This window comes from Stegodyphus dumicola, chromosome 12 (assembly GCF_044657685.1).
Source record: "Stegodyphus dumicola isolate Sdum_Otavi_A_Nest chromosome 12, ASM4465768v1".
Lineage (NCBI taxonomy): Eukaryota > Metazoa > Arthropoda > Arachnida > Araneae > Eresidae > Stegodyphus > Stegodyphus dumicola.
In genome coordinates, this window is record NC_140779.1 from 75913210 (window position 1) to 75926053 (window position 12844).

Genomic DNA, 12844 nt, shown 5'->3' on the forward strand with positions numbered 1-12844 from the left:
GATGATAATTTAGATAAACTAAATTTTCATTATTCTATAACCTCATCATCACGTGCTAAAAGAATCCAGTCTTACCACAAAACTACGCGTCGTTTTCAGTGCTAGTGCCAAAACTACATCAGGGATATCGCTTAATGTCACGCTAATGAATGGTCCCAAGGTGCAAGACGACTTATTTACTATTCTTTGTAGCCATTACTAGCGACTTATTGAAAACGTATCGACAAGTTCAAATTCATGATGAAGATCGTGATTTCCAAAAAATATTTTGAGAGATGATCCATCGAAGCCGATTAAAACTTACAGGTTGTGCACAGTTATGTACGGCACTACTTTCGCTTCATTCCTGGCTACTCGCGTACTCAAACAACTAACAATTGATAAAGGAATTAAATTCCCAAAAGCAGCTGAAATTATATTACACAATTGTTATATTGATGATGTCCTATTTGGTTCAAACACAGTAGAGGAAGCAGTAGAGTTAATTCCACAACTGAGTGAACTTTTACAAAAAGGTGGCTTTCAATTGCATAAATGGTGTACAAATGATCGCTCGATTTTGAAAACTGCTTTGAGTGCTCAGAACTCGAATTCTTCATGTACAGTAGTTGATACTAAATCAATAAAATTATTGGGTTTAGAGTGGTATCCAACGCAAGACGAGTTTACTTGTCACTTAGGAAATCTCGAAAACAGTGAGTGTTCTACTAAAAGAATAATTTTATCTTCTATTTTGAAAATCTTTTATCCACTTGGTTGGTTAGCACCTTTTATAGTTGCAGCAAAAATCTTGCATCAAGACATATGGAAATTACAAATCTCGTGGGATGATCCCTTGCCAGATGAAATCAATCAAAGATGGAAAATCTATTGTGAAGATATCGCAAATTGTGAACGTATTCATATTCCTAGGAGAGTATTATTGCCCAAATTTACAAATGTAGAACTTCATTGTTTCTGTGACGCATCAGAGAAAGCTTACGCCGCAGTGATTTTTTTACGGTCTTCAAATAATTCTTCGATTTCGGTGCAGCTACTAACATCAAAAACTCACGTAGCTCTCCTGAAAGTAATTTCTATTCCTCGTTTAGAACTCTGCTCTGTAGTTCTATTAGTGCATTTGGTTCAAGCGGTGCAGAATTCATTGCAAATTCATGTTGACGATATTTACGCATGGAGCGATTCAGTGATAGTTTTATCCTGGATACAATCAGAACCAACACGCTGGCAAACCTTCGTAGCCAACCGCATTTCAGAAATTCAATCAGTCTTACCTTCATCGCATTGGAATCACATAAAAGGAAATGAGAATCCAGCTGATTGCGCATCAAGAGGTCTTTTGCCTTCAGAACTTTCTACTCATGACTTGTGGTGGACAGGTCCTCAGTGGCTTAATTCAAATAATATTCTGTTCTCAATCAACTTACCATTTTCAGAAGAGTCTTTAAGGGAACAATGGAAAAATATTTCTTGTTCAATTGGAACAGTCGCTTCGCAAATTCCAATCCTTAATGAAGTTTCATCATTTTTGAAACTTAAAAGAATCATCGCATGGTGTTTTCGGTTTGCGAATAATTCAGCTAAATCTTCCGAAATATTAAGGGTTACCTTAAAACCGAAGAATTGCAATACGCTAGAAATGCAGTTCAAATGGATGAGTTTTTTAATGAATATAATCTTCTGAAAAAGAATGAACCGTTAAACTCAAATAGTAAGATCCTTTCTTTTAACCCCTTTATCGATAAGAGTGGACTTATACGCGTTGGAGGAAGATTAAGACAATCCAACATTGCGCAGGACAGAAAATATCCTATTTTGTTGCCCAAGAAATATCACATAACACAGATTATAGTTAATCATTTTCATGAATCCCTTCTTCATGCTGGCCCCCTGCTATTGCTATCAGTAATTAGAAGAGAATATTGGATAATCCATGCTAAGTCAGTTGTAAGACAACAGATTTGGAAATGGGTGAAATGTCATCGTGTATGAGCTAAAACATCTACCCAGATAATGTCTGATTTATCATCGTCTAGAGTCGTTCCGTCAAAAGTTTTCTCCAAAGTTGGAATTGACTATGCCCGGCCATTTCAAGTGAAGCCCAGGCAAGGTCGAGGAGTAAAACCAATGAAATGCTACATTTGTGTATTCGTGTGTTTTACTACAAGAACTATACATATTGAATTAGTAGGTAATCTTACATCAGAATCATTTATTGCCGCTTTGAAGCGCTTTGTATCTCGAAGAGGAAAACCAATAGAAGTGCATAGCGATTGTGGCACAAATTTTATTGCTGCAGATAAGGAATTGAAAAGAGTAATAAACTCCTTGAATGAAAATGAATTGGTTAATAAATATTGCTCTACTGAAGGTATTAAGTGGATATTTAATCCTCCCGCAGTGCCACATTTTGGAGGATTATGGGAAGCTGCAGTCAAATCTACAAAGTTACATCTCAAGCGAACCATAGGTGAACAACTTCTAACGCAAGAAGAATTTATTATGACATTGCTAGCTCAAATTGAAGCTTGTTTAAATTCGCGACCTTTGTGTCCACTGTCTGAAGATCCATCAGAATTTTCTGCACTTACGCCAGGCCATTTTTTAATTGGTACCCCGCTAACTGCCTTACCAGAAGAAAGTTTACACGATCAAAAAATTCCTATATTGCAACGTTGGAAGCTTGTTGAGAAAATGTTTCAAAGCTTTTGGAAAAGATGGTCCAATGAATACATTTCTAATTTGCAACGACCTTCAAAATGGTTGAAAGTGCAACCTAATTTAAAGGTTAATGATTTAGTTATCATAAAGGAAGACAATTTACCCCCGCTACAATGGAAATTAGGACGAGTGCTGGAAGTTTTTCCTAGCTCAGATAATATTGTGCGTATCGTGAAGATCAAAACTGCTAACGGAGTTTTCAAAAGGCCAATTCACAAACTTAGTGTTTTGCCTATCAATGGTTAAGTGTTTTTCCCTAAAGCATTATAACTTTGTACTTTACTTTAATTAAGTTCCTGAATTGTATCAAGGCTTCTGTGCATCTGTTTTGAGAACCATTTAGTTTCATTGCATAATTTCATATTATGTTTTCTTGTGAATATTTTAATGATACATTTTTGCATAACTTAATATTGTTATGATAATTTCATTTTGTAAAAGCTATTTAGTTTGAAACGATGTTTCAACACCGGGCGGAATGTTTCGGCCACCAGAGCTCTCTGCCTGTCTGTGAGATATTATTTCGCAATGCACAGATTGTGTGCGCAGCTCGCATTTTGTTCTTGCATTCTTAAAACTGCTAATTGTAACTGTCGTTTTTACTTTGTGCTGTGTTGTGTTCGAAAGTTCAATCGAAAGTTCAAACTGCCGAATAAAAGTTTAATTTACAGTCCACTCGCATTGATGTATTAGGTTCATTAATTTAAAGTTAAGATACCGCTTCGCTACAGTTCTGTTTATTGTTAATTTGAAGTACTAATATTAAAATTTCTTGCCTTTGATCATTTTTGCCTTATAAATATAGAATTTGTGGAGGTATCAAAATTAGGATATCGCTTTAGCGTTTTAATCGTTAGGATTAGGACATTGTAAATCTGTATTTTGAAATGAAAATCAATACTTTTTGGGGTCTTTTCTGGTTATCTGCCTAACCCTCCTGAAAAGTAGCCAGTCATTAGTGCCTAATTTTGGCCAACCTAAGATGCGAAATTCAGGTGGCATTGTAAGAATTACATAAAATAGCAACCCATTGAATAAGTTAACAATGCAAGAAACATCCATAATAAAATTTACCTTTATTCTTCTCCCCTTGTGCATAACAATTTGTTTTAGCTTCGAAAAACATCAGAGAATTTCAGAAACTCTGCACTGCAGGACAGTTTGATATTCTGCACACTGTTGTTCTCTTCATGTAGTGCTCTGTTTTTGCCAAATAATTGTAGAAATCCATCACAAATGCACAATTTTAATTACTAATATTTGATTTGATCTGATTTAAGAATTGCAGCTGAATGGAATGCAAATTTTTTCATCTCTACTGTTGGAAAAGATGCCATATTTTAGAAGAAATGCAATGCTTTTTTTTTTTCATCAGCTGACAAAATCCACATTCCCATTAAGATTCTTTAAAAAGGAGGGGCACAGAGTACAACAAAAAGAAATTCCAATGTCAATGCTATGAAAACAAACACTAATAATTGACGCTCGACTGTGCCTGAGTTGTCACGTAATCACACTTGGCGACATCATAGGTTGCATCATCATATTTTAATTACATAGCATGTCACTGGTGAATTCTTTTCAGGGTTGGGTGGATAATCACAAAGTACCCTTTTGGGTTAATAGTGCCATGGTTAATAGTTAATAGTGTGTCAAGTGTGTTAACCTCTGAACTTCACATCACAAGTAGGTTTGCTATGATAACATTGAGGATAAGTAGCAAAAATGAGCACCCCACCCAATAATTTTTCTTTCCAAATTGTTACACAGTCATTTGGTGGAGGATAAAGTGTTCTGATTAAATTTATCAAGAGGAAAGTAATTATTTATACTGAAAGACTATTCACGTATCCACTAAATAAACTTTTATTTTATTACTACTGAAATGTCAAAAGATCAGCTGGATCCTGATTTGGAGGATTGCTCATTCCTTTTCATCAGACAGCTAATCGATTTATTTACAACTACTGTCAAGAACTCGCAGTTATATTAATTTGCTAAGTGCAACAAAAAAGAAATTGTATATTTGTCAATTGAATCATTATATGCTTTCTTATTAGTGAACTGTCTGTATTTGTTTTTGATTTTATTTTGGGTTTAATAAAATATCTGTTCTTTTCAACAAGCTGTATGTATCTAGTGTACCTGTCTCCAGTTAGATTTTTTTTGTCTTGATGTTTGCCATCAAATAGCATTGCATTTACTAAGAAAACTTAGTCAATTTAGTTTTAAGTAAACAGAGGGACTTGAATAATTTATCTTTAATTAATTTAGATATTTAAATGTAATGAAAGTATTTTTGTCCAATAAGATAAATCCTTCTTTTTAAATTTAAAAAGAAAATTACTTTTTATTTGCAAAGTCTATTGCAACAAATTCTCTTTCCATTTGTTCATTTGATTTTTTCATTGATGCAGTTATTTTTTTTAATAATTAAAAAAAGAGATACTAATTTCAAATTTGTTTTAAAAATGTAAAGAATTAAGTAAAGTCCAATCCTAATTTATGACAACCTCCACAATATCTGTTTCTGTTGGTCTGACTCAAAACATACAAACAAATGGAAATTTAGTCTATATTAAAGACTTTTTAAAAAATAATATTTTTCTTTTTGCCTGTGTGCTTAAATTATAAAAGAACTGCAGATTTGCCAATTCTCCCGATTTAGGTGAGAGACTCCCGATTTCTGACCATACTCCAACCAACCCGATTTGCAACATACTTCTCCCGACTTTCTCTTAGAATTTCTTACAATTTTTGTGTAGCTTGTCTTATGTGCACTCAAAATAGTGATTTTTGGCGTCCAAAAGCACTTATTTTCTCTCTAGATACATATAAAAGAAAACTATATACATATAAAACTAGATACATATAAAAAAAGTCGTTTCATTAGTAAGATATGGCACATTTCTGCTTTATGTATGAGAGCCCGAAAATGTTGTGTTCCAGTTCTCGAATGAGAACCAAGCACCATTGGGGGTCATCTGCCATATATTAACCAATGAGCACAAAGCAAATTGGAGATTGTTATTTCGTTTGTTTCGCTAAATGTCTCGTGCTTCCCAGAAATATTTTAAGAAACTGCAATCTTTTGTAATAGTTATGTTACCGTAAAATGTAAAATGCTCATGTACTGGTACAAAAATCATACACATAGGACTTTCCTTCTGTTATTTCACCAAGGAAATTTAATTTTGCAATGTGTATCATTTGCTATTGCGATTTTTCAATTTCCCATGGTGGAAGGGCCAATGTTCTTAAACATATGCATGCACAAGGATAAAGTGCTTGGCAGAATGCCCGTTCTCTGCCATTTTACTAGAGCACAACCTGTCACAGATTCCAATGAGTCATGCTAAAATGTTTCCTAGCAGTGTAATCGTTAAGAAATCCTCGAGTGCAAGGGCAAAAGTGGCTGCAGTTGAAATGGGTTAAAGAAATTGGTATGAAAAATAAATCTTCAGTAATTGATTGCATTTAAACAGTTCCATTCTGCCTCTGTATGGATGGAAGCAATAACAAATTTGTATCCAATTATTGTTTTTCTTTCTCTCCCTTTTTTTTTTTTTTTTTTTCGTGTGTGTGTGTGTGTGTATTCTTATGTCTCGTAATAATGTAATAAGTCCAAACTTTGTAATCTATCTGAAACATACTATTTCCTGTTATAGATAACATGAGAACAATTGATCCAGAACCGATGGATTCTGAATCCTCAGAATTTCATGGCTCCAGAATTGAAAGTTCAGCTTCTGCGACTTCTGAAAGTACAGATGATGTTGGAGGCATGCCATCTGTTCCTGTACAACCTAGTCCAGCTAGTAATGAGCAAAGTCAGCAAGACAATAGTACTCTTCCAGATTCTACTACTACTAATCAAAGCACTCAGAATTCCAGTTCTGCTTCTGGACGTAGAGAAGTTATGTAAGTTTATAGCTTTTACATTTTACATTCAGTACTTATTTTTGTGCGAATTTTAAATCAATTGTACTTCCAATTTTACAAACTCATATGAACTGCTGAAAAATTTGTAAAATTGAAAGCTCACATATGGAAATGCATTAAAAAATAAACACTATTTGCATTCCCTTTATTTGCTAATGCATTTCCTCTTTTTTTGGAGGGGAGGGGGCTCTTTTACCTCTATTATATGTACAACATTAAAAATAATTTAACATTTTATCTATTTGAAAAATCTTTGACCCGCATAAAAGTTATTTTCAGTAAGTATTCTGCAAATAGTGATTTTACCCTTTTGTCATTCCATTGCATAATAGTAAGCATATGTACTTCTGTATTTCCTAATAAAACTTTTTGAAAATTCAGAGCAATAACCTGTCTGAATAATTACCTGTCTGAATATAAATTTTGGCATTGAGTCATTAGTTCACTTAAAATATTTCCAGCCCATTTTTTAGGCAAAGAATTAATAATTTTTCTGCATATGTTTTCATTAATAGAGTAACAGAGATACTTTTGTTTCTCAGCCCCCTTTTCCCTACAGCCAAACGCTTAATGCTTTCTTCACCTCTGGAAATTTTGTTTGGGAAAGGTTTTCAGGAAAGTGCAACTTTAATATTTGCAGGAGCATTCATTTGTGTGACTTTAATAATTTGTATTTAGTGAATTCTGTGGAACCACATACTATTTTAACCCCCTTAGTATATCCATTGTAGAGTTTGTATTAACATCCATTGTAAAGATTTTTTTTACTAAACAATCATATCACTACACATAGTCAGGAAATTGAAATTTACTAGGCTGAACAACTTATATGTTAATTTTTTAACTAAAGAATGTTGAAGCCTAGATCAGTTATCTGAAACTGCCCTCCGAAGTAGTTTTGTGCAACCTATGAAGACTTTATTATGAATTTGTCACAAATACAGGGTTACGGATATTTTGAGATTTTAATTATTTGAAACCTGAGTTTAACATTATTTTCATTGCCATTAAAAACTAACTTGAATAATGCATGAGGAAATCTATAAATGGAGCTAATTAATTAACAATCTGATATAAATTTTATTCATAGATTTTGCTAACTTTTATTCGTACTTGTCAAAAAATAAATTGGTTACAAATTTTTGCACTAAAGATAATCTGTTTGTTCAGGAATACCTTTATATGTGAACACCCTTTTTTTCCACACTTAAAAATGAATAAGGGGGGACCTGACTGACCCAGGAGTATCTGCAATCCGTGATGAAGATAAATTCTAGTAATTTCCTCTCCAAGACTATAGATTTTATCAACATTGAAACATGTTCAATATTCAAACTGTAGTAAGGAATAAAATGAGTTTGTACTTGTTTATATGCAAACATATAGATTTTTATTAAGAAGAATTTAATAAATAAGACAAAGAGACTATTTGCCATTATTTATTCTCAATTTTGTCCAACTTCGGAAATTGTCTTTAACAAGCTAAGGAAGTTTTCATACTTTCACTTTTAAGTAAGTTATTTATTAATTAAACATGTTAGAAATGTTTTTAAATTCATCTGAAAATTTAATTTAGCTGTGAATATGTTTGAATTACAAAATGTAATCAACAAACGTGTGTTGCAGGTACAAAATAAAAATATGTTTGAATTTTTTTTGTGATATTATTATTTATGTATGTTTTGAAAGATATAAAGAAAATTAAAAGTTTTTGTAATTTTGTAAACTATTTTTTATTCTGTTAATAAAAAAAAATTCATTTTGGGAGAAGAAGAGAAGGGAGAAAAAAAATTCTGGTCTGTCAGCTGTATTCATATCATGCATGTGGCTGGCGGGCAATATGAGTTTCAGACCACTGGTCTAAATTATTTTATGGCATAGGTATTTAATACGTTCTGTGCCACAGAATGAACTGCTAATCTAAACTTTTAGGTTTCTCTGACATCCTTCTCCCCCTTTTTCGGAGGGCATGAATAGTTTTTCTGGTTTGTTGCTCCATTGCAGACAAACTTAAGTGATATATATAAATTTTCCACATATATAACATACTTAAACAGATATTTATTTTTGTTTATATTATTTCTCATATGAGGAAGATATTTTTTTTTCCAGTTGCGATAATTTTATTTTCTTAAATTAAATATTTAGAGCTCAAAAACATAGTAATACAGTACAAAGTGCGTAATCTTGGACTCGTCGGGACTTCGGCAATTCCGGATTAGGGTTTTTTCCGAATTACAGATCATCAATTTAAATCTGGTAAGATGGCATGCAAAAATTATACAATTAAAAATATGAAACCATAATTTATGAAATAAAGAGCAGTTATGATCTAAAGCAGTGGTTCTTAATCTTTCTAGCGAGTCGCACCCCATTGAATCTGAAAATATATTTCCGCACCCCATTGAAAACTGTGTTTTAATTTTTTTAGTTTAGAAAAATACATTTTTTGAGAAACTTATTGTTTATTGAAAAACGTACATTTTATATAAATACAAAACAATATTATTTTTATTAATGACTAGTCTGTTGTTTGTTCATTATTATACTGGCGAAGTGAGGTTCCTTTTTTGAAAGACATACGCGTAAGTCATCACTTGCATTTAAGCGATTTCTCGCTTTAGTTTTTATATGCAAAAGCAATGAAAATCCCATTTCGCACAAGTAGGTAGTAGCAAAGGGTAAGAGTAACTGCAGTGCTCCCTTCGCCAACTCTGGATAACGTTGTAACATGTCCACTTGCTCGCATTTCAGTAAGTTGACATTTTTTCAGATCACTTATCATCCATCAAATTTAAGTCAAATAGAAATGGATCCAATATCCATCTCTGAGTTTCGGTAATATTTCTGGTAGAAAAATATCCATTGAATGATTCGCTCAATCGTTTCAAATGTATTACACTGTCGGGTATAATTGTATTCTTTTCATTTTTCACAATAACAGAATCAAGCAAGGGAAAGTTTTCAAAATTCCCCTTTTCTACTCGACGTATCCAAATTTCTAATTTTGCAATAAATGAAGATAATTTTTCACTAGATATTATTATATTTATACCAAATCCTTGCATTGATAGATTCAATTCATTTAAATGGCTAAATATGTCTGCTAAGTAGGCCAGCCTCAGCATTGCATCATTACTCTCAAAATCTTTTACTAAATAACAGTTTTGACTAGTCAGTAATTGAATAATTTCCTCACGCAATTCAAAAACTCTGTTAAGCATTCAACCCTTAGATAACCATCGTATTTCGGTATGATATAGGAGCACGTTATGATCAGCACCGATTTCTTTGCAAAATGCTCGAAAAATGCGATGATTAAGCTCTCGCCCTCGGATGTATTTTACTACATTTACTGCTGTAGTTAGATGTTGTTTTAAACTTTCTGGCAATGCTTTCGACGCAAGTGCATGACGATGCAACATGCAATGCGTTATTATAACTTCCGGTAATTCTCTTTTCATGTGTGAAAAATATCGTGAATTTTTGCCTAACATTGCTGGGGCTCCATCAGTGCATACTGAGCCAATCACATTCATTGGTAATTGATATTTAGTAAAAAAATCTTTGATGCAATTGAAAACATCAATTCCTCTCGTATTCACCTCCAGTGGCTCACAACATAGAAATTCTTCTATCACCTCTTTTTCCTTCACATACCTGACAAATACCAAAAGTTGGCTATAATTATCAAAATCAGTTGACTCATCCAGTTGCATGCTTATTTTTAGTGGACTGATTTTCGTGTTTTCAATTACTTGCATTAAAATATCTTCACCGAGATCTTGTATTCACGATCGTATAATATCATTCGATAATGGAGTCTGTTGGATTTTTTTATGTGCTTCCGAATCTAAAACTGTTTTAGCATAATTAAAGCAGAAGGTTTAATCAACTCTTTAGCGATCTTGTGAGGTTTCTTTTTTCTTTCTTTTTTTTTTTTTCACATAAATATGCCACTTGATATGACGCTTCTAATAATGGTTTTTGAATTGCTGGTCCGCACAATTTTAGGATAGTTCCACTGTTATCAAACCGAGCCTTCTTTGACTTCAAGCTGCTCATGCTATGCGCTTTTTCGCCACCATGCAGATTGTTGAAATGCTCTAATAACTTTGATGGTTTGAGATTGCCGTTTGAAAATATTTTGGAACACAAGATGCATTGCAGTCGTTGCGTTCCATCTATTTCGGTTGTGCAGGTAAATCCATAACCGGCATACTTATCGTTCCATTGTCGTTTTTTTGACATAGTGGGGTTCACTATAATCGATTTAATTATTTAGAAATAATGTAATATTATATATGTTATGTTCTTACGTTTGTAATATCACTGAATCCTATTCGGCTTGAACGGGCAATTAAGAATGCATTAGTCTCAAGAGGTTTCTGGACAAGTCAGAATACACAATACACATGTCGCAGACACAATAGTTGACTCAACTTGATTCAACCTAACACAGGTGCAGTAGATGCTGATACAAATCTGTGAATCTGTAGATTCCATTGGAGTAGCACATATTGAACTCAGCGCACGCGCAAGCTGGGAATACAAGCGGAGAGCGTTATCCCAGCTTGCGCATGTTTTTTTCACAAGTTTCTTTTCTCCGTTACCTAGCTGCCTGTTCGCGTTCGTTTGTAGTGTTTCATGCCTTTTCGTGCGTAATGTATACGCCCGTCGACACCGGCTCTTTCCTGTGTCTTTTGCCGAGTGAGCTAGGTGCTACCAATTTTTATGAGCTTCAATATTGGGGACACTATTGTAGATTTCAAATATTTTATTATAAGAAATTTAATAATTTTTATGGTTGGGTAGGGGCTTCTCCCGCATCCCCAAAAATACATTCCCGCACCCCCGGTTAAGAACCACTGATCTAAAGGGTATCAAAATTTACAAAAAAAACCTTAATATTTATTTGTTTACTTTAATAAACATTACTTTCAATGTAAGTTGTTTAAATTGCTTCATTTTTTGTGCTAATACTTTCTCTTAAATTCTATAAACAGACATAATTTTTTGTTCAGTTACAAAGTTTCACTGTTCAAGTCCTGTAATTTATCCATTTTTTGCAGCAATTCCACTTTTTGTTTGATGGACATCGAAACATGCTTTCGCTTTGTAGATCCTTTGGCAGCTTCAGAATTGGAAACTCTTTTTGACATAATCGAAAGTTCAGGCTTGATTTTTATAAAATCTGCAAGAAATAATAAGCCGGATCCAATTAAAAGATTAAGGAACAGTGCAATCTGCAACATTAACTGAAATGCCTTAGAATCAGTAAAGATAATTTTTGCCTTATACCATCCGTTATACATTAAACGTGCATGCATAAATGCATTACGCTCATGTATAAAAAAAGCATAGAAAATTTGAGGTGCGGATAATGGATATTTGGATTGCCGACTTTGTACTGTATATCCCTAGTTTTTCTCATTTTTGTATTTTCTTCCCTTGACCATTGATTTTAATAAACTGGTGACCAATTCAGGGTCATTATTAAGAGTTTTACTTTTTAACAGAACCGCTGTTAAACCAACAGTTGGTTTATCTTCACGAAGAACTGCTACCAAATTCTCCGTTTTGTAATTCTGAAACTATTTGGATTTTGTTTTCATATATATCTTCAGTAAAATTATACTCCAATAAAATCAATTCAAGGAAGCTCCTACTTATTTTTTGTTAAAATCTTTTTGCCTCTATAGTCAGCATATAAAAATTACAGTGTTAAACCATAGAGGCACAGAGATATACTGTACAGCATTAAAATCTCGGTGCCTCTATAATCTACAACACCATTTTTGAAGTACTTCTGGTTTCCACTAATCATAGGGCTTCTTATTTGGGCACATAAACTTTCTTTACAACACTAAATCCAGCACAAGCGACTTACACAGAACAAGAAAAATAAACTATTTGCAATCTTGCTGCTGATGTTCTAAAGAACCAATACTCAGATTGTCTTTTCCTCCGTTGTTCTCCTTAGTACACTCGTCGTGCAGTAGATGGTGCTCTTTTGACTGTCTGTGCAACCAGCTCAATTAATTATTAAAAATGTCCCATTTTTATATGATTAATTTTGAATTTAATATGTTCCATTCTTATTAAAGAGTAATAGATTAACCATTTCAAAGACATAATTTTCAAACTTTTTTTTTCCATTTAAAATTGAGAATTTTCAAAC

At 33.2% G+C, this 12844-nt stretch overlaps 1 protein-coding gene across 2 annotated transcripts in view; it reads left to right on the forward strand.

Moving 5' to 3' along the window:
- LOC118190178 (uncharacterized) overlaps nucleotides 1-12844 on the forward strand; it is a 163356-nt gene that overhangs the window by 64084 nt on the left and 86428 nt on the right. For both annotated transcript variants that reach the window (XM_085806594.1, XM_085806595.1), the window contains exon 10: nucleotides 6390-6642. In XM_085806594.1, the coding sequence (XP_085662720.1) occupies nucleotides 6390-6642 (253 nt within the window). The remainder of the gene's footprint in view (nucleotides 1-6389; nucleotides 6643-12844) is intronic.